This window comes from Bubalus kerabau, chromosome 1, assembly GCF_029407905.1.
Source record: "Bubalus kerabau isolate K-KA32 ecotype Philippines breed swamp buffalo chromosome 1, PCC_UOA_SB_1v2, whole genome shotgun sequence".
Lineage (NCBI taxonomy): Eukaryota > Metazoa > Chordata > Mammalia > Artiodactyla > Bovidae > Bubalus > Bubalus kerabau.
In genome coordinates, this window is record NC_073624.1 from 14230128 (window position 1) to 14252565 (window position 22438).

General features: G+C 55.2%; 1 protein-coding gene across 1 annotated transcript in view; it reads left to right on the forward strand.

Moving 5' to 3' along the window:
- Positions 1-779: 779 nt before the first annotated feature.
- CCND2 (cyclin D2) overlaps positions 780-22438 on the forward strand; it is a 28328-nt gene continuing 6669 nt past the window's right edge. Inside the window, exons 1-4 of the mRNA XM_055568762.1 lie at positions 780-1298; positions 3025-3240; positions 5822-5981; positions 14104-14252. Of these exons, the coding sequence (XP_055424737.1) occupies positions 1104-1298; positions 3025-3240; positions 5822-5981; positions 14104-14252 (720 nt within the window). The 5' untranslated portion in view covers positions 780-1103. The remainder of the gene's footprint in view (positions 1299-3024; positions 3241-5821; positions 5982-14103; positions 14253-22438) is intronic.

The following is a 22438-nucleotide window of genomic DNA, read 5'->3' on the forward strand; positions in this document are numbered from 1 at the left end:
CGGGGCGCCTCCCCGCGTCTCCCAGTGGCGCCTGCGGCGCCCCAAGAACGGGAGGGTTTCTGCTCCTAGGTCACATTCTCCCACGTCGAAGAAGCGCCCCCTCCCTCCGGACACCCACCCCTCCGCCTTCTTCCTCTCCCCACACATCTGCGGGGGGTGGGGGGTGAGCAGTGGCATGGGGCGGGGGTGGGGGGGGGCGAATGTATTCTGGTCCCTATAATCGGGTTTTGGAAGCAGGCTGAAAATGATCAAGAACGTACATTTCAGGGCCATATACATACCCTTTCCCTCTGAGTATGCAAAGTTAACTGTTTCCCAAAATCACCCTCCTTCCGGCTCATATAAGGGATCTTATTTCTCAATCGTCTGAGCCCACCTCATCTTCAGCTCACCCACCCGTCATTCCTGGATCTTAAATTTGTGGGCTGGAGTGTGGCGATCATGTTTGAGGAAGCCCGAGTCGGAGGGTCGTAGTTTTGGCGGGATGCACCTACAGAATGTGCTGCAATTACAGGGAATAAGTAGGGATCGGTGGGGTTTTGTGGTTTTTTTGGTGGGTTCCCCTCTCCAGGGCCCCTGGCTTGGAGGGAGAGGGCCTCGGAAAGCTAAGGGAGAGGGTGGGGGGCGGCGCGGGGGACCGCGTTTGAAGTTTGGTCGGGCCAGCTGCTGTTCTCCTTAATAACAAGAGGGTAAAGGAGGGAGAGACTGAAAGGAGGAGGGGAGGGCCGGGAGGGGAGGGAAGGGGAGGAGGAACCGGAGAGGGGGGTGAGGCGAGAGGGAGGAGAAGTAACTGCCCAGCCAGTGTGCGTCACTGCCTCGGCGAGCAGAGAGCCGAGCGAGCTGGGGAGAGCAGACAAGTTTGAAGGGGAGGGCAGAGAGAGTCAGCCGCCCCCGGGGCGCTCCTCTCCCACCGCCCATCCTATCTCTTTCCACTCTTCTTCCCCGGCTTCTCTCTCTCTGCCTTTAACCCCCCCCCCCAAAAAAAACCTTATTTAGCCAAAGGAAGGAGGTACGGGGAATCCTCTCCCCTCCCCCTTCCCAAAAAACCCCCCAACTTTTCCAGTCCGGAGATCGCAGGGGCACGAGCGAGTAGCCAGCTGGCCATGGAGCTGCTGTGCGGCGAGGTGGAGCCGGTCCGCAGGGCCGTGCCGGACGCCAACCTGCTCCACGACGACCGCGTGTTGCAGAACTTGCTGACCATCGAGGAGCGCTACCTGCCCCAGTGCTCCTACTTCAAGTGCGTGCAGAAGGACATTCAGCCCTACATGCGCAGGATGGTGGCCACCTGGATGCTGGAGGTAGGGCTGCAGGCAAGCGCTCCGTCGGCCCCCGCGCCGGGTCCCGGAACCTGGGCGAGGGCAGCCTCGGGAGCCCGCCTCCCCACTCCTGCGCCAGAGCTTACCCCCGCGCCCTCGGCGAGACGCGTGGCTTCCTCTCGGTTCCTTACGGGGGGTGCAAGATTCCCGGGGGGAGGGGGAGAGCAGCGAGGTTGTCCCAGGGCGGAGGGTGGGGGAGCATCCCGAGCGCGTGTGCCTGCATGCGGCTGCCACCTCTTCCCACCGGCACCCACCCCCGCCGCGACCTTTTGCTAAGCCGAGGCTGCTTGCGGTGCCTTGAAGAAGAGAATAGGAGCGTGAACCCCGAAGTTAAAAAGTCAGCTGCGCCCCCCCTCCCCGCAAAGGCCAGAGCAAATGGGTCCCAGCCTCGGGTCCCCGCATGTGGTCGGGACTCCGCGTTGGCACTTGAGGGGGGAGGGGGAGGGCGGAGGGAGAAGAGAAACGGGGAATTCAGGAGCCCCGGAAGTCACACTGAAGAAACGTGTGTTTTCGGGGAACCCAGAAGAAGCACTTCTTTCCCCTTGCTCCGAACCCTTGCCGTGTGCCCACGTCTGCACGGCTCCGGACCTGCCGTGGTTTCGCCATGTTGCTTTGTAAACTCGGGGGTGGAGCGGCTGGACGCGTCGCCTGCTCTCCCTCGCACCCCACGACCCCGGTCCCCCCACTTCTGATGGCGCCCTCGCTCCCCCATCACCCACCCCGCCCCCTCGTGAAGGTTACTTACGGTTCGGCCTTCAGTTTCCTGGGTGCGGAGATCTGGGTGGGGTGGGAGGGGGAGGAGGTGTGTGCAGGGGGGATAGCGGGGCCCCCCCGAAGGAGAGGCCGGAGCCCCCCGCGCCTCTCTCCGGCGGCTCCCCGTCCTCGAGCGTCCCCAAGCTCTTCGCCACCGTCCCCGGCCTCTGCCCTTGTGGGCCGCGGCCGGACACTCCAGCCGCCGCGCTCTCCCCTGCAAGTTTCCCCTCGGGATCCGAAGCCCCAGGGGTCGCGCTCCAGACCTTCCCTGCGCCCCAAACCTCCGCTGCGGGAGGCCTGGGTCCTCTGCGGGATTTTCACGGCGAAAGGGCTTTTCTGGGATATTTCCTCGATTTTTAATTATTTTTTGAACCCGTCTCCCCTGCTCCGACTCCGGCCGCCCAGGCTGCGCGGCGCTCGCTCCCTCCGCCCTCCCCCCGCTTCCCCACCTCTTCCCACCCACCCCCCCAAATGCGGCGCCTAGGCCGCGGGGACCCCTCCCGACAATTTTTTCAATTGTCGGGAATGATAGAGCAGGGTCTGGGGATCCGAATGAGACCAAGAACGAGACCCCCGGAGCCTCCAGAATATTTTTATTGATTTTTTGAAAAGATGACGAAATCCAAAAAAGAGAGTGAGTGAGTGCAAGCGCCCGGAGTAGTGAGCGGCCCACGGGGGCGGCGGGGCTGGCGCTGCTGCGCCCTCGGCTTCGGGGTCCTTAAGCCCCCTCACCTTTGAGATTTTAAGTTCCCGGGAAGGACCCCCGCGCGGATGACCATGTAGATTGCCCCCAATTTCCTCGTCTTCATTCTTATCGCTTATTCTACTCCCCTCCCCTCCCCCCAAATCCAATATTTTTTGTCATTTCCCGAGATTGTGCGATTTCCCTTTCTTCCTCCTTTCCTGATAATTATGGTCTTCCCCCCACCCCGACCCCTTCCCACTCATGTCGTAGGTCTGTGAGGAGCAGAAGTGCGAAGAGGAGGTCTTTCCTCTCGCCATCAATTACCTGGACCGCTTCTTGGCCGGAGTCCCAACTCCGAAGACCCATCTGCAGCTGCTGGGGGCCGTGTGCATGTTCCTGGCGTCCAAGCTCAAAGAGACCATCCCGCTGACCGCTGAGAAGTTATGCATTTACACCGACAACTCCATCAAGCCTCAGGAGCTGCTGGTAATGACTGCCTCCTTCCTGCCTGCTTGCCTTTCTGCTCTGCCCTGGCCTAATCCGCCTGACCCACCGCTCCCAGAACAAACTCTTAAGACCCCAAATTACCCATCTGTGAAATGTCCACCCTTCGGGGAGCTCTGACCTTTCCTATTGAGACTCTTTGTGTTCCTACTGTGTGCTGGACTGTATATACAAAGTACTCAGGCTCCGCCCATGCATAAGATCCTCCTTCACAGAGGTTTGGGTTGGTGACACTCATTTGCAAAATGTATATGTGTGTGTGTGTGTGTGTGTGTGTGTGTAGTGGGGGTATAGAACACTGTTAATATTTTAATTAAATTCCCAATTTTCAATCACTGACTTCTGAGACAGTCATCAACCTCAACATGATTCAGACGTGTTGTGACGTGTCTCCCAAGAACTAGGAGTTCAAAGGTACACTCTAGGGAATCTCTCAGTCTCTCCAGCATACCGGCACATAGTAGCTGTTCACTAAACACCAACTCACTGGCTTTTGAGCAGAATCAAATTTGGCCCTTTGTGGGAGAATTCGGAGGCGTGGAGTCCATCTTCCGTGGGGCTGTAACCTCTGTACAGACATGGGGATCTTGTCTGGGCTCTGATTTTCTGCCAGCAAACCTTTTTCCCACCCAGTAAGGACCCTTTGCCTCTGCAGCTTCACCCTTAAGACGTCCATGTAGCCGCAGTGTGGCATTGATTGAGTGGCCCCAGAGGCCCACCCTCAGTGATCTGCACACCCATCTCCCAACTCTTTGGAAGAGGGCCCCCTCTGTTCCTCTCCACCCTCCCTCCCTGCTGGCCAGGCCTGCACCGAAGTCCACAGGGCCGGGACTGGCTGCCTGAACTGAGTTCTTTGTGAGAGGCCTTCCTCCCTGAGGCTGTGCTGCCACCTAGCGGCAGACATGTGCAAGGACGGGGAGGAATCTCCGAGAATGCAGAGGGGCATGAATGACCTCACCTTTGAACAGCTGCCAGATTTCAGCTGCTTCTGGTTTGGTCGGAGAGGCCCAGAAAGGTGCTTTCTTCTGGGAGATCTGCTTCCTTTAATAATGGTACAGGTCGAGTGGTTTATACTCACATTCTCCCATGAGAAGGAGAGCTGGAATTTCAAGCCGTCTTGGAAGACCCTGATTGTTTAGAAGGCTGTCTGTGTTTTTACCCCCAACCTCCGGAAAAAAGCGAAGGCCTACATTAAAGCCAGTAAAGACAAACAAATGGGTAGAAATAAGATCCAGTTATTATTTTTTCCCCAAGGGAAGACCAGGAAAAATAATCTTCCTTTTGCATCACTGTTTCATCATGATGGGGGGCTCAGATCTTTTTAGAGCACCCCAATTTTTTTGGAGGGTCTGCAAAGCTAATTTGTATTTCTGCAGACACATCTGCTTTTTCCTAGTCTCTTTATCCCAGAAGTGGAGATCTAGAGGGGTCCTCCTATTTTACCAATGAGGAAGCTAAGACCAGGGAGGGGAGGGCATTGGCGGAGACCACACAGCCGGTGGGTGCCGTGGGCAGAATGGGGCTCCGGTGGCTGGGGGGAAGAGAGTCAGTTTCCTGGGGTGAATGTGGGAGCGAGCTGCATGGACAGGCTGGTCTCAGCATCTCATTCTTCTGATGATGATCGATCAATAGACCTGTTTTCCCTCTGACTGCACGTTTTTTTAAGGCATTCTTTTTGACTTATTTCCCTTGAGCATAATTCTCCCGGAAGTATCTCCAAGAGGGAAAGAAACAAAGTTTTTTCAGTAGGTGGGCTGCTGGTGAGAGGCCCACAGACACCGGGTTAGCCTTGTGCCAGCATTTGGGCTGCATTCTTCTCTATGACCTCGAACAAGCACTTTAACCCTCTCCTGAATCCCCTCCAGCTGCAAAACAGGGTGGCCAGTGACCCCTCTGGTCGTTTAGTCATGGTAACAAAAACCTGCGCAAACCTGTACGTGGAAGCATGTGCTGTGTCTGGGTGTCGTTTCCTGGGGTCTTCTGCATTGTGTGTCCAGGGAAAGTCTTAGCAGCAGAGAGGAAAATGGCACTTTTTGGCACCGACGCAGGCGAGCTAATTGGTTGCCAAGGATTTGGGCCAAGAAACCTAAATTTGAGCTTCATTCTGTATACATCATTTTTCCAGGAGGATGAAAAAAGTTACTCATTAATCCAGTCACTGATATACAATAAATTCCTACCAAAGGGCCACCACAACCTTGGCGGTATTTTACTGTGAATTCAACCTTCTGGGTGGGCAGGCGAGAGCATCTTCTGGAAGTCGGGGTTGGGTGAGGAGGTGGGGTGTGCAGCTGAAGAGGCTGAAGAAATAGCAGAAAGGACCATCGAGGCAGTGGCCACCTGGGCGCTCATTGGTTTCCGGGGAGCTTGACATTTGAAGCCTTAAGAGCCATCACCCACTTCAAAGCTTTAGGGCCACTCTGATAAATGGTCCCGCCTTCCAATCTAGCCTTGTCCTAATGAACATTCTCCAAAGACTGGTCTAGATCCCAAGCCTCCCATCCGGGACACTGGGTCAGCCTGTGTGGGTTTTATACTCTTCTCTGCCTCCCTCCCTCCCCAGGAGTGGGAGCTGGTGGTGCTGGGCAAGTTGAAATGGAACCTGGCGGCTGTCACCCCCCATGACTTCATCGAACACATCCTTCGCAAGCTGCCTCAGCCCAGCGAGAAGCTGTCGCTGATTCGCAAGCACGCCCAGACCTTCATCGCTCTGTGCGCCACTGGTAGGACCTGCTGGAGCCCTGGGGGTGGGGGGTGGCTGGGTGCCGAGAAGGGCTTTGGGGGGGCTGCAAGGGGAGGCAGACCACAGCCCTAACTTCCGAGTGTTTACGGGAGGGGTCCCAAATAATCTCTATAGAGTCCAAGGTTTCCTTCCTGGGCAGTTTTTTCCTTCCTTTATCTCAGCTGGTATATTTTCTCTCTCTTCCAAACTCATAAATGGTTTACGAGGATAGGTGTGGTAAGGGGAAGAAAAAAAAAATAGCGCCTGTTAAAATATTCTTTATGGTGTCTAAAGTGCTCTTTTGAAGATTATATATACTGCTCTCTGGTCGTGTTTAAATCTTTCATCTTTGGAGGGAAAAGGATGGCTTGGAGATAAGCCCAAGAGGAAATTTGGGGGGTGGAGGCAAATACAGGTTAAGGAACCCTGTCAAGATAAATACTGCCTACCCTGATACTGGGAAGGGAAGAGGCCCCAGGATTTCTACTGGTTGCAGGGCATTGACTGCCTCCTGGCTGCTCCCTCTGGCAGGGTGGGGGTGGGCCTGTGGGCTTTGCAGCAGGGAGTCAATTCCTAAGCCTGGGCTCTGCTCCCACCCCCCCCAACACCCACCGCACCCCGCCTACGCCTACGTGTTGAGGTTTTGATTGCAACCTGTAAGTTGCAACTGCCTTTTCATGTTAAAAAGCCCTACACCCACCCTGTTGATGCCACAATCGGTACATAATCTTGTTGGCCCCTGTGCCATTAACTAATACGCCAAAGGCAATGGTTTGATACAGTCTCTCCACACTGAACCTTGCCCAGTTTCTACATTGCCCCCACTTCCCGCCCCCCAAAGGTAGTGGCTGTGGGAGAAACTCCGGACCCGCGATCATAATAGGGTGGAGCGTCAGGAGTTTATATTTTCACAAGCAGAAGTGTCAGGGAAAGAACTTGTTTGGGCAGATCTTCTCCGCGCCCCCCTCCCCTCCCCGGCCCGCCCCAGGGGCAGGCGGGGGAGGGGGGAAGAGGGCGTGGTTCAAGGTTGCCAGGAGTCTGCACTTGCATTGCAAAGGTGGGCCTGGGGGTTGACTTCTTTCAGTATCTTGTTACATATATTGGAGCCCAAGGAGATGAACACATTGTTTGCAATAGCGTCCATGCCCTGTTCTCAGTCAAAAGGTCAGGCTTTGCTACTTATCACTGGGTGACCTCCGGGCACTTAAGTTTTGTCTGAACCTTAGCTTCTTCATCTGCAAAACACTGACCCACAACATTCCTGCAACCCTTTCAGGGTGGTTAGGAAAACAGACATCAGAAGAGAGATGAAGGGCGAGGAGGCCCTTTGTCAACCAGGCAAGGTACAGGCGATGGGCCCTGGTACTAACTGTGAACGGGACTCCGATGCTGACTCTTCCAGCTAAGGCGGGTACAGTGACTTGCACGCTGACCCTGCTGCGCCGTCTGAGTCCAGCAGGACGCCACGCTTGGCCTTTGCTGGCTCAGATGCAGGGTCCAGCCACTCCCCCGCCACCACCCCGTGGATCCCAGGGCAAGCTTCCCCTCCCCGAGCTTCCCAGATGCAGTCTGTGCCCTTCCTGCGGCCCCGAGGGCCACTCTTAGCCATTGATCCCTGCTGCTTTGCAGGCCGTGGCCATTCTTAGCTGCTTCCCTTTCTGCTGTCTGGCCTAGGCCCTCGAGGTCAGCCCCTCATTGACTTGTCACTTTGTCTCCCAGGCCCCGCCTGTCCCTTCTCCGTGGTCGCGATTCACTGGGGGAGGGGGTCAGCCAGCCCTTTTCTCTCTCGGACAGCTGACCCCTGACCCTGTGCTCCCTCATTGCCCAGCTGTTGACGGCCAGAGCTCTGTATGACCTTGTCTCCTAACTGATGTACCTTTGGGGGTCCGTCTGCCCGCTCCTTGATGATCTCCGACTCGGATAGGAGGGTGGGTGGAGTCACCCAGGCCTAGAGCAGGTCCCCACATTCTCTAAAGGCCCATTCTCTAAAATTGGGGATCCCATCCCCCGCTCCTGGCCTTCTTGGCCAGATCCTTGGGGCAGCTGCCAAGTTTGGGGCCAGAGTAGGGAGCCTGGGATTCAGGGACTGAGGACAGAGGTCTGAGGGGAGGCGGAGGAAGTTGAGACGACTGCCTTGCTAGTGTGGGGCAGGGGGTGGGGGAGGATAGGAGAAAAGAGACTTCTGGCCAGGTACCCAGTAAGCCAGGTGTGGTCTGCTCAGAGCACAGGGAGGGTCTCCTGTGTCTCCTGAAGGAAGGAGCCTATCTCCTGAGGCTTTTCTTTGCCCCATCTGCCCTTGAATGTGTCTGCAAGGCTGTGTCACATGGCATCTCTCTGGCTGGGGCTTTGAGGCCATGATGGATCAAGAGCCCTGGGGCTGCTTTTCTTGGAGGAAACATCTTCCTGTTAGATGAGATTCCACACCCTGGGGCCGGGTGTGTGTCTGGGACGGGTAGCAGGTGGGAAGTCCCAGGAGCTCAGGTCCTGTTTCCCCACCCCCACCCCACGTGGATCGGGCTGGTTCTGTCTCTGAGCTCTGGCAGCCAGGGGCTCGGAGGCCCCTGCAGAGGCCCCCGTGGGTCTGGAGGCGGCAGTAGCGACCCTGGGGCGCTGTGGGCAGTTGAGGGGGAAAGCTGCTTGTGAAAGAGCTGGCCTTGGTCCCTCTGTCCACAGAGAGTGCCTGTGTGTGAAAGGGGAAGAGGCGGGAGGCGGGTCGGGTAGGGGGTGTCGGTCTTCTTCCTGGGGCTCGAGGCATAATATGGTGAGACGGAGAGGTGCTCCCTTTCCTCCCCTGCTCAACCTCGAACAGCCTCTGGGGCGGAGACTACCCCCGGCTGGTCCTGGTCCTGGTCGGTGGAGGCCATGGGGCTAGGGGAGCCCTTATAACCACTGGCTCCTGTGAGGCTTTAGTAGCCAGGCAGCAGGCGGGTCCTGATGGCAGAGCCCCCCAGGTCTGCCAAGGGGGAAGGAGACCACTGGGATGACTCAGGATCGCACGCCAGCGTGGGGAGATTCTTGAAGCATGATATCATGCTCAACAGATGATTCCAGTTACGTCTAGAAGAGCCGATGGCATTGAGGTTGAACTTGGCACGAGGGGTGGGGAGAGGAGGTGTTTAGCCTCCCTACCCATGGCGCCCGGCCTCTCCTCTCTTTGCCTAGGTGCCCCCCACCCCAAGGTGCTGCCCTCAGCTCTCCTGCACATGAGTATCCCCCCCAGACGTCTGGGCCTGGGCCCGGGTGATGGTGTCACCCCCCGTGCTTCCAACTGTCTTCTTGGCTTTGCCTCCAGGTGTTCCTGTGACGGTTCATCCCCAGGTTATAGCCAGATAGTGATGGCCCAGGTGGCTCCCGTGGTAAAGAATCTGCCTGCCAGTGCAGGCTGAGGCAAGAGATGTGGGTTCGATCCCTTGGTGGGGAAGATCCCCCGGAGAAGGAAGTGGTGGCAACCCACTCCAGTATTCCTTTTCCCTTCTTTTTGAATTGAAGGATAATTGCTTTACAGCGTTGTGTTGGTTTCCACCCGTGGACAGAGGAGCCTGGCGGACTGCGGTCCATGGGGTTGCAAAGAATCGGACACACGCACGTGCGCTCGCGCACACACACACACACACACAGTGATGGCCCAGAGAGGATCTACCACTTGGCGCCTGAGCCAGGAAGGCACGTTTGCCTGGGTGGTTGGAAAGTGGAAGGAAGAACGGAAACCGCTTTCTGTCCTCCAGGATCCGAGGTCGCGGGGCCCAGGGGGCGTGGCCCGTTGACCCAGAGTCTCCCTTCTTCCCTGCGTGGGTTCAGGCAGCCTGGCAAGGCCGGCTCACTTCCCATCTTGCTGTGAGGAGCGGGTTGAGGGCCCTCCTGCCACCTGCTCCCAGCCAGGCTGCTGGTGTTAGATTGGCATCGAGGCCCCCACAAGGACGTGGTGGGAGCCGGCTCTGGGGGCGGCCGATGACGTCATTCGGTGGCCAGCGAGCACCCCCATCCTGGCCTTTTAAACCCCCCACCGGACTGACGCCAGGTTGCAGGAGAGATGGAGGAACGCGTCTCTGGTTGACACCTCAGAGAGAGTCTCTCTCGCCCCCCAGTGGTGAACAGAAGAAGCACAGCAGTCACACTTACCCGGTCAAGGCCTCCGCCGTCGTAGTCAAAACAACGGGGATAACGCGACCAGCCAGGGCCCTGTAATCTGTGGTTGCAAACCTGCTTAGCTCAGAACTCTTCCTCCAGTGACATATTCCTGAGTTGATGAACGTGGAGCACTTCTCTTGCCCTTGTCTGGGTTAAGCGGTCCCCCCGGAGGTCCTTGAGAGACGTAGTGAGGATCTCTGCAGGGTCCCAGAGCAAGAGCAGGGTTGGTGGTAGGGGGGCGGCTGAGGATGGAACGGGTTCCTGTCTCTTGGACGTCAAAGCTGAGGCTCCCTCCTCTGGGCAGTTCTCCCGCTTCTGATGGGAGTGACGATCCTGTGTCCTTAGTGGGGCTGGAGGTGGGCGGGGTTGGGGGGGAGGTCCCTTTGAGGCTCTCTTCACCTTCCGAGGAGTCCTCCGGCGCACTGGGTGCCAAGTCCAGGCGCCTGCAAACCCAGCAGCAGATGCTAAACAAAGCCGCCTAACCTCTGGAGATTTCACCCATTCACCCGTAAAAGCCAGTGTCCTGAAACAGGTGAATTTTACCTTGTTTTTTGCTAATACTTGGCCAAGTCTGCAAACTGTAGGAATGGCATCAGGGTTGGTCGGCAGAGACGCGCCCTTTGCCCGCCCCGCCTCACTGGGAGGGCGGAGGTCAGGTCGGGGCTGCAGGTGTGTGGGCCTGTTCCTTGGCTCTGGGTGCCCCTCTTGCAGGAATGAATGCGGTCCATCCAGCTTCCCTTTCATTGCTTGTATACTTATGTCGTCTTTCTGTCCCCCCCATCCCCACGTCCCCACAGGATCTCAGCTTCTGCCCCTGACAGCAGCAGGAGGTGGTGGGGACTCCATGAGGCTGTGTTCCTGTCACACACACACACACACGATCAGGAAAGAGCCTCCAGACCCAGAGCAGATCCCTTGTTCTCTCTGGGCTCCCCATGCACGTCTCCCTGAATCACTGCAGATGCTGAACAGAATCTCTGACAGTCAGAACTGCCCACCCAGGGGCTTCCCTGGCGGTCCAGTGGTTAAGATTAAGTGTTTCCACAATGCAAGGGGTTACAGGTTCGAGCCCTGGTAGGGGGAACTAAGATTCCACAAACCATGCGGTGTGGCCAAAAAGTGTACTGCCCGCCCCAATCCCACAGCACGTCCCAGTGTCAGGAATAGTGGGGGTGATGGTGGTGGCGGTTGATGTGGACTCTTGACTGGGAGCAGGGCGCTGCTCTCTTGGTTGAAGCCTCAGAACTGCCCTAGGAGGTGGGCATATCCTCATTTGCAGGTGAGAAAACAGAGGCTTAGAGAGGTCGGGTGACTGGCCTTGGAGACCTTCAAGCAGCTGGTGAGCAGTGGGTTACCAGCCTCCATGGCCTCCACCTTCCAGCGCTAGGAGCTGCATGGCCCAAACCTTCCCCACCTTCTAGGGCAGGCCTGCGTGGCTCCACGTGGACGCTCCTATCACGTGGGGACATCTCCCTTCTTAGAGATGTATCTTTAGAAGAACCACCCTGCGTTGTATTTTTATGTCCTATATTTTGGGGGCAGGGGGCCATCCGTGGTGCCTGGAGCATGGGGGAGCATGATCCGAATGGGTCCCTGCTCAGCCAACTACTTCTCAGTCTGCTGGGGGTCGGGTTGCTCAGGAAGTGACACACACCTTACCTTTCCAGGTAGGGAGCTGAGGGTGGAGGGAGACGCTTATCCCGATCGTGCCTTCAGCACCAGAATACAACTTGGCAGCATTTCTGAGCAAGAGGCTTAGATTCAGGGCTAATTTTTGCTAAAAGAAGTTTTCCCCACCCAGTGGTGGGGAAGTTTACATATATCTTTGTATCTTCTAGTTCCCCTATATGCATGCATGTTTATGCCTTTCTATTTATATATTGATGGGTGGTTGTAATCTCGATCATAGCACACACACATATAGTTTTTTTTTTTGCCCCCCTTCTCACTCAGGTAGGTATTGTGAATATTTCTCCATCCAGTTCCATAGCCGAAAGTTTAAGGTTTCCAGAAATGGCTGAATGGGTTCGGTGGAACTTGCCAGGGTTGAGTGTGGAGGTTAGCGAACAGGAGCTAGGACAAATAGCAAAGACGAGACCAGGTGTTTGATTAGGTATTTTCCTCTCTGCGTTTCCCCTATCAGCAGAGAGGGGAGTGTCTCTGGGTGTAGTCTTGGGGCAGCCCCTGAGGCCATGCAGAACTGCCCGATGGAGACATATGTCTTGTGACTTCGCTGCCTTGTGGAAGCCAGGGTGTCTGCTCTGTGGTGACCTAGAGGAGTGGGATGGGAGTGGGTGGGAGGGAGGCTCTCCATATGTACATGGAGAGGGGATCCATGTATATATAGAGCTGATTTGCTACATTGTACAGCAGAAAGTTAACATTGTAAAGCAGTTACATTCTAATTTTTTTGTAAATAAAAGTCAGTTAGACCTGGAGGGGCCCCTGGGAGATGAGCCAGCCTGCTGCTTTTCAACTTTTGACCTACCATAAAGGAAGAAGTACATTTTATAACACTGCGTGGGATGCCTCATCAGGGTACCTCAAATCGATACAAGAGTTTCTGCAGACAGTGTTGACTCCCCACCACTCGCCCTCCTTCCTGATACTTTTATTTTGTTCAGAACAACAGCACGTGCAGGTCGCGACCCACAGGTGAACTTGGTGACTGGTACTGAGTTGCAAGGGAAGTTAGAAAAACTTCAGGGTGGGAGGGAGGGCATGACTGGTCCAGGACCCCCAGGGGGTTGAACCTGGCTTTGCAGCACTCATGTCGTCTCCACTGGATTAACCCAGAGGAGAGTGAGCAGCTGCTCGGAGTCCTGCGGCTCAGCAGAGCCTGCCTGGCTTCCCCTGCTTCATAGGTGCAGCCATCGGGGGGCAGGGGATGGTGGGGCGGGGCAGGGGGACGTGTCTCTCAGCATTCCCCCCACCCAAACAAGGGAGGTACAGTCCTCTGGGCACCCCCTGGACCATCCACCTGCACCCCCTGGCTTCCAGAAGTTGGTTAATTTGCTAGAAGTAGGGGTTGGGTATGCAGGTAGCGGGATGCAGAGATAGGCAGTGTGTGGACTGTGGTTCTGGGCTGAGGCTTGGGCACTGGGGGGTGGGAGGAAGGAGGCGGGGTCTCCTCCTGCCCCACCTTTCCCTGCCAGCTGCTCCCACCCCAAGCCCCTGTGGGCCCAGGGCCACGAGCTGGTTGCCTCCTGTGCATTGTGAAGGTCTGGGCGGGGGGGTAGGGGGGGTGGGGTGCTAACGAGGTTTTTGGGCAGAGAAACACTGCTGTGACCCCATGTGAAGAGACCTACAGCAGAGAGGAGGGAGAAGCTGGCTTCGTCACCATCCAGGGGACAGAGGAGGCTCTGCACAAGTCAGCGCACAGCAGGTTCTGGGTGGAATGTTGTAATATACACCCCTCAAGAGGTGCACAGGCTGAGAAAAGAAGGTCAAGGAGAAAGACAGACAGCCAGGCCTGCTGTGCTCATGGCATTCGGCCAGGAGGGGTGGGGAGTGTGTGCCTCGTTGAGCCACCCAGCACGGTTTCTAAGGACGCTCGTGACTTGATGTAGACCTTGGAGTCAGCGATAAAAGTGCCTCCATGGACAATGCTGATATGCTAGCAAGAGGGAGAAGCCATAGGTTAAGCTGTTTCTGTGGGTTCAGCCCAATGCTCGCTGCACCTGGTGTTCATCGCGGCACATGAACTCTTAGTTGCAGTAAGGTGCAATCTAGTTTCCCAACCAGGGATCGAACCCATGCCTCCAGGATTGGGAGTGCAGAGTCTTAGCCTCTAGTCCCCTGTGCTGTGTTTTTGAATTGGGACGCAGGTCTTCCTTCCCCAGCAGCCCCCACCCCAGCCTTCCACTTTTTGGGTGGTGAATCACACAGGTTCTGACGCCTCCAAGGGACCAGGCGGCACTTGTGCTATCCGTCTACCAAGCGGGGAAGCGCCCGTCTCCACCCTGTCCTGACCTCCCTGCCTCTCGTCCCCACAGACTTCAAGTTCGCCATGTACCCGCCGTCGATGATTGCAACTGGAAGCGTGGGGGCCGCCATCTGTGGGCTTCAGCAGGATGAGGATGTGAGCTCGCTCACTGGAGATGCCCTGGTGGATCTCCTGGCAAAGATCACCAACACCGATGTGGTAGGTGGCCCCTGTCCCTCCTCCTGGCGGAGACCAGGCATCTTGTCTGTCCGCTCGGGGAAAGAGACAGTTGGTGGGATGGTGATGTGTCAGAGGTTCTTTGTGGTGGCTGGCTTCTCTTTGCCGAGACTGTGGCCTCTGACATCATACAGAATTCAGCAGATGAGGCCGCCTCTTCAGGTTTCAGCAGCCCGTGTGCCCTCAAGATAGAGGGGAGAACTTAGAAGGCAGATCTGAGGCGGGAGGGAGGCCGCTGACTGCTTTCCTGTATGGCCCGGGCTTCCCCGCGGGTCTGATTTGTTGCTTGTTTCCATTTATGTACAATCCCCAGCCTGCTTCTCCTCCAACATGGAGCCTTCTCGCCTGCTCACACACGCTGAGGCTGGCAGGCAGGGCTGGAGCGGGGGGCCCCCCTGCACCACAGGGCGTGGGAGAGGAGGACCCCCCCACTCCTGTGAGGAGGTGTCCGCCTCCACTGACCTCTCAAGCCCTTGCGCCTGCCTCTCATTTCCCTTTAGTTCATTGTGATGATGGATTAAAAAGCACTTTAAAAAGAGTTAAGTGCCATGCAAACGCAAGGAACTATTATTAGCTATAGATTTTTCCATTCTGGGTGCCCCGTGGACAGTTCAGAGGCTGTAACTCTGGTTGCCAGAATTTGAAGCTCCTTAGAAGAAAGAGAGGTTTGGGGGAGAAGCCAGGGTCTAGGGAGGCTCTGATTCAGCTGGTTGGAAATGACGGTCCTTAGAAGGTCCAGGCCAGGGTGATTCTACAAGGTCAGGGAGGTGGAGAGGCCGGGGTCACTGGCCTGGGACCGGAACCCAGAGGCTCTGACGCCCAGGCCTGGGAACCCTGCATTCCTGCCTGGCTGCAGCTCCTGGGATCTTTTTGTTTGAAAAAGGCCTTTGGCTTAAAGCAACCCGGGAGAGGGGTGTCAGCTCCGAGGCCCTCTCGAGTTACCATGGAGAAGCTCAAGAATGCAAGGGACTTTGTGATGACCCCCTCTGGATGGTCAGGGGGATTCTGAGCGCCCTGCTGGGGGAATATATTGAGTTACAAGGGAGAATGTGGTTTACCAGCCCGAGGCCGGTGCCTCCTCTGGCAGTGGGGGTAAATGTCAGCTCAGCAAAGGCTGAAGTTCTCTTGGCTTCCCCCCTCCCCCAGCCCCTCCTTAGATTTTGCCCCGACCTTTATTACCATCTCACGGAAATGACACAGAAAGGGGTTCTCCTGGACCTGATTTTCAGATGCTGCCTCCAAACAGGCTTTTTTTTTTTTTAATTTTAAATTTTATATTTTAATTGAAGGATAGTTGCTTTACAAAATTGTGGTTTCTGCCAAAGTGGGTAAAAGAATCCACCTGCAAATCCACATGCAGGAGATGTGGGTTTGATCCCTGGGTCAGGAAAATCCCCTGGAGGAAGACATGGCAAACAGGTTTTTGAAGCATGGTTTCTGAGGTGTAGATCGAAAAGACCCTCCCAGGCAGAATGCTTTTCAAATCCTCTAGAGGCAAACCTTAGAATTGATTAGGATTTATAGAAATGATACACTTCCTTCCTTTTCTGAATGTCTCCTATTAAGGCTGCCTTGCCGAAAGCACTCCCAGCCAGCGTCAGACCAGCCCCTCCTCGACCCCCAGAGACAAAACATGTCAGTGACAAGAGTTTTGACCCCCCTTCAGGCATTGTAACCCCCTGTGGATATTTATAGATACATCCTCACGGTCTGATGTCCCCACGGGGTCTCCAGCCTTTTCTCCCATCTCTCTGTCACCCCCTTAGTGGCTTCAGATGGACAGAGGTTGTTCCCAGGGTGTCACTGGTGCTCGTGGGCTGTGCCCACAACCCAGTCTCTCACTTCATACTGGAGACGCTGCCGGCCTCTTTCAGACAGTATTTAGCCAGGCCATTCAGACTAGGTCAACTGAATGCAGCCCCAGCTTAAAGGTTCCTTCTAAAAAGAGCAGCTGTTGATGAAGACGGCGCACACACGTGCTTCAGTCTCACCGGTGGGTCTGGGGGTGTAACATTTTGGTGTGAAATCCCGAGCATGCGTGGACCAGGCTTTCAGAGAGCTGATGGAGACCCCAGGAATCCCCCGGCCTCACCTGGGATCCCCGGGGCCTGGCTCCTGCTCTCCTGGGGCCTGTCTGTCCCCTGTGCCTCGGCTGTTGTGTGTGTTCGTCCTTGGGCACCGAGTCCTCTCTCCCATCAGTCTGGATTCTCTGGAGGGCTCTTGTTTAAAACAATATTTAATAGAGGATATTTGACTTAATTTCAGTATTAAGTGTTCAAATGTTAGTTGCTCAGTTGCGTTTGACTCTTTGCAACCCCGTGGACTGTAGCCCACTAGGGTCCTCTGTCCACAGAATTCTCCAGCCAAGAATACTGGGGTGGGTTGCCATTTCCCTCTCTAGGGAATTTCAATGTATAGTCATTAAAAGAAATAGAAACAGTAGGGAGAAGTAACAGCAAATGTATCCGCTACTTGGGCTGATACCCGCATCCAGACTTGAACAGCACTGGCAAGTCCTGAAGGACTGCAATCTGGAGTGCCAGTTGGGAAAGGGTCCCAGGCGGTGCCCGTACCCTATGGGTGAGACTTCAGATTCCTGCTTTCAGGGCTCCCGCTCACGATCCCAGGTTGCAGACTGAGATCATCAGCTCTGGGTTTTCTTTAGCTTTTTTTTTTCTACAATGCTGTTTGTTTGACCGTGTGAGTCATAATCTGGAGAGTCCTTGGTGCAGGCTGTCACCTCGTGAGTAAGGCACAGACCCGAGACAAGCGTGGGAGAAGTCCGGGGGTGGGTGACACGTGGAAAATAAAAGATGAGCTTCCTGTCTTCAAGGAACTCAGCGAGTGTGTGCAGAATCAACAGTAAAGTACCTAAACTCCCAGGAGATGAAGAGCAAATGAATGGACGCTAAGCAGGCGTGAGGAACTAGAGGCATAGTAGGAAATCAGCCCGCAGGCAGGACTCTCTGGGCCTAACGTGAAACTCAGGGAAGAGCATCAAGTTTCATCACTTGATGATAGAAAATGTCCTTGGGACGGAGAAAGAAAATACGGTCTGTACATGCCATGGTCTAGTGTTCACCATTAAATGAAATTCCGACGTACGCTACAATGTGGATACGCCTTGGACATGTAAAGTGAAATAAGCCAGATACCAAAAAGACCAAATATGATTCCACTTACCTAGAGTAATCGAATCCATAAGGACAGAAAGTGGGATAGAGGTTCCCAGGGACCAGAGGGTGGGGGACGGGGGAGAATGGTTGTTAATGTAAAGATCTGGAGAAGGGTGATGGTCACACACACAGTGAAGGAACTTAAAGCTAACACACTGCATTTAGAAGAGTTGAAGATGCTCAGTGTTAGGTGGTGTATACTGGGTTGGCCAAGAAAGGTCATTCAAGGTTTTCTGTAAGAGTGTATGGACAAAGCCGAGTGAAATTTTTGGCCAACCCAATGTTTTGCCTTCACAAAAAGTTGTAGCTGTAGATGTAGACCCTCGGACCACACTGAAGGGCCCAGGGGTTTGCACTGAGTCCTCCCACGGGGAAGCCAGGTGCTCCGACCACCTCGTGCCCCACTGGCCCTGATGCTCAGACAGCTAGGAAATCGGGGTGCACTGGCCTCTGACTCCAGAGTCCCCAAGCTGTGTGTCAGCCCTGTGCACCTGGAGATCCTGGACCAGCTGATGGTATCCTCTCCCCATGGATTGTCAAGGATCAGGCTGCGGAAAGAGGGTCCTCTCGACTCCCCTACCCCAGGACGGCCAGACCCCCCTCTCCAGCTCCTTGGCTGGCGGCAGTGAGCTTTGATAGGAGAGACGCACGCGGCCGTAGAAAGCCGTGTTCTGTTGCTCGCTCTGGTTGCCAAAATAAACCGGAACGCCTCATGCCAAAGAGAAAGCTGAGTGAGAAGGCTGACGGTTTTACAGGGAATAAAAGTCTCAGAGGGTGGTGTATTTTAAGTAGTCTTTCCTTCCACTCATGAGGGTTGCTAAAAACAGACACCAGCCAGAGAGGCCGTGCTGGCTTTGGGGGACCGTCCACCGGGGCTTCCGTTGCCAGGGGTCTGCTTGCGAAGGGAGAACCGACTGGGCCACTTCCCTGGCAGAATCGGGGTTCCTCTTCCGTCCCCTCGGCATCCTGCTCTGCTTGGCGCCCGCCTTTATCTCCTTGTTCACTTGTCTATAGACTCTTGAACGAGACCCAACTTTGACTCAGTCCTTTCTCTCCGTATCCCCTGGCAGAGTCATCAGGGAATGATGCTGGGGTGGTAGGAGGAAGGGAAAGGGGACAAAGGGCTGGCAGGTGGATGTCAAGTGTGTTTCCCCTGCTCTGGTCTTCCCAGGTCTCTTGGAAAGCGAGAGAGGACTTAGCATGTCAGGGTCCCTCGAGTTTTACCTGGCTTTCTCTTAGAGCGAGTCACTTTGCTATCACGTGACACCAGTTTCCTAAATCCCTAATGAGCAAGTAGAATGGGGCTCACAGGCCTTGAAGATGTGAAGTTACCAGAAGATAGTTAACAGAACAGGTATAGACTCAAGTCATCTTGTCATTATACATACCCTATTATACCTAGATTATACCAAAAGTCTGTTGCATTCTTTTGTTAAGATTTTCTTTTTTAATGTGGACCAGTTTTAAAGTTTTTATTGAGTTTAACATTACTTCTGTTTTCTGTTTTGGTTTTTTGGCTGTGAGGCATGTGGGATCTTAGTTCCTGGACTAGGGATTGAACCCAGGTCCCCTGAATTGGAAGGCAAAGTCTCAGTCTCAAAGTCCTGGTTCCACTGGACCACGAGGGAAGCTCCTCTGTCTCAGTCTTAAATAGCTCCCAGAGAAGTTCCAGGACATCACTCTCCTAGGGTCGTCCTGGCATATTAGAATCCTGTTGTCAGTGGGTTGTTACAAAACCGTGCCTTCAGTGCCAGGGGTGATGCGATTAAGACTGGGCTTCCCAGGTGGCTCTGTGTTAAAGAATCCCACTGCCAGTGCAGCTGACGCAGGACATGTGGGTTCGATCCCTGGGTCGGGAAGATTCTCCTGGAGGAGGAAATGGCTACCCACTCCAGTATTCTTGCCTGGAAAATTCCACGGACAGAGGGGCCTGGCAGACTCCAGTCTGTGGGATCACACAGAGTTGGACGCAACTGACGTCATCTTGGTCCCCGGAGCCCTCACGAGCACACCTTCTCCCGGAGACCCCTGTGTTCCCCAGACTTGTCTTTTGTGGACGGGACCGGGTCTGTGTGGTCAGGGGCCTCCTGAAGAGTGGCTGGAGGAAGGGAAGGCGGGGGCAGGGCGGCAGAGGAAGCAGAGTTGGAGCTGAGGCTTCCCCGCGCGCCTGCCTGATTTTCACTGCGGGCCTCATTTGGTATTCAAGGAAATAAGCCCAACAGGCTGCGAAGAAAGGAAGAATGAGATAGTTTCCTAAGTTGTCTGTGCCTGATTTGGCCGCGGGTCTGGGGCTCATTCAGCCCTTTGTCCCCCTGTTGAGTGCAGTGCGTGTGTGGTGACAATACCCTGATGCAGCGACACTGGGGGCCGATGGTAACAGTTCCGCAGCCCATTCACCGAGGCCGCAGAGGGTGCAGGGCGCGGGGCTGCAGCCAGCGAGCGGAGGAAGTCGGGGCCCGGGGGGACGGAGCCCGGCATCACAAACGCGGCTGTCAGGGCTCCGGGCCGGGGCAGGCGGGGGGAGGGGGCCCAGCCTCGTGGGGCTGGAGGCCTGCCCGACCCCCAGCGCTGGGGAGTGCCACCTGTCCAGGCTGACAGACGAGCATTATGGCTCTCCTTCTAATCAGCTTAATTTGGGGCATCTTGACACAATGGCTGGTGCTTTTGGAGGCTACCGAGGAGCAGAGGGCCCCGGGGCATCTTTTCATCCGAGGCGCTGTTGCGGTGGGGTAGGGGCGGTGGGGGCTGGTTTCCAGGCCACTCTTGGGCTCTGTCTGCCTTTCCTGGAGATTCTCCAGTCTGTCTTTCCTTAGAGCCTGGAAGGAGCAGAGAGTTGCACAGGGAAGAGGGTTCTGGAATAGGAAGCTTGCCCTCTGAAGGCCAGGGTTAACTTCTGACTACATGTGACTGGGGGACGAGCCAGCTCCGGTTCAGTTCCCTAAGCTGGGAAGTGAGGGCCGCTGGTGCTGTTACAGCTCCCCCCGCCCCAGAGCCCCTGTTCTCAGATTCTGTAAGGACCTGCGTGTGTCACCCTAAGAACTCCGCCCGAAGACACACTGCCGTCACTCTGCAGCTTTGCCTCTTGTTCCCTTCAGACTCTGCAGCTTGTTCCCCCATCTATTTGTCTGTTTCCATCTATAGTCTTGGCCTCCTCCCTCTGGGCCACACCCTCCACCCTGGTCCCCGCTGGGGAGATTGAGAGCCCTTTGGGCAGGACTGGGTGGGGGTGCTGGTCTGCTGCAGGTAGGGGCACCAGCCCATCCTCCCTCCCAACTTCACTTTCCAGCAGCTCACAGGAAATTCACAGTCTTAGGAAGTCCACCAAGGGGAAGGGCTCCTGCGATGCTGAAGGAAGGTGTTAAAAATGCAGGGAGTGGGGAATTCCCTGGAGGTCCAGTGGTTAAGACTCTGCACTTCCACTGTGGAGAGCTCAGGTTCTATTCGGTCTGGTAACTTAAGATCCCACATGCTGCATGGCCAAAAAAAAATTTTAGAAATGCAGGGCATGAGCTCTGTGCTCTAGGAAGAGGGAGGCTGATTTCTTAACCTTTGTGCCTCCATCAGAGGAGAACTTCAGCATCCTTTATGCAAAATGAGCTCTTGCCCTCAGGTAGGTTTTCATCTCGCCGAGAGCGACAGATCCCACAGTTGAAACTCGGATGCTGTCAACAGTGGAACCAGAGGAGGGTTAGACGTAGACCTCAGAGTGCTTCCCAGGAATGGGGGACAAAATTGACCCCTGAGAGCCTTTGCTTCCTGCTCCATCCTCATTTTTGCGGCAACTGCTACCGTCCTTCCTTTTCTCTCGAAGTAAGAAGTATCAAAGAGGAAGAGCTGGCCACTGTCAAAAATGATTTACATTGACTGAAGGAAGGAGAGTCTGGGTTTTGTGTGATTTCTTTCTTCATTTTATTCAGGAAAGCGTGAAGGTTTGGGGCTGCAAGTTAGGTAAATATGATGTTCGATGCCTGTGTTATCTTGAAGTCCTGTAGAAGTGACTGCCTGGCTTACCAGCCCGCCCCAAAGGACTTTCTCAGAACTGTTCCTTTAGGGTCTCAGGCTGCTGGGAGGGAAGCCTGAATACCAGGAAGAGCAGGCACCTGGGTGACCCCCAGGGAGACTGTCCATGGCCCCCTATCAAGCTGCTAGCTCTCTGGAGCCACATCCCCATGTTCAGAGGACCACCCGTCTCAGCTGCTGATGTGGCTAATGCAGAAATGATCACGGCATCCTGGGTTCATCGTATTGTTGGGTGGCAGTTGCGTTGACGCAGAAACAGAGTATCGGAGGAAGGAAAGTCGACAGGGTTGGTGGAGAGCTTCCTAGGGGACCAGCCAGAGCAGTTTTTGCTTTGTTAACCTGATGCAAAGAGTGAACTCATTGGAAAAGACCTTGATGCTGGGAAAGACTGAGGGCAGGAGGAGGAGGGGGCGACAGAGGATGAGATGGTTGGATGGCATCACCGACTCAATGGACATGACTTTGAGCAAACTCCAGGAGGTAGTGAAGGACGGGGTAGCCTGGCGTGCTGCAGTCCATGGGTTCGCAGAGTCTGCATCCCTGCTGGACGCTCCATGCCCAGTGCCCGTTCCGCTGTGCCCCTCACCTGTCTTGAGGAAATGCTCACTCGTACCTCATTTCAGAGAAACCTCAGGAATTTGTTCAGATTTCCAAGACTTCCACTTTGTAATGAATGATTAGAGCTTTATCTGGACATTGCAACTGATCCTCCCTCTGTGAGCGTCTCCTGAGCCTTACTTTACAAATGGGGAAACCAAGGACAGAGAAGGAGAATAACTCAGTGGTGCCCACAAGTCTGGTTGTGGGGACAGCAGATGCCACCTCCCTCTGTCCCTCTTCACTCATTCTGAGTGGTATTTCATATCTGCTCTCAGTGCTTGGGCTGGTCTCACTCCAGATGTTAATTTTCCTAAAAAGTTGTGGTTTAACAGCGTACGGTGGCTGAGAGATACAAAGGAAAATGTAGGGGCA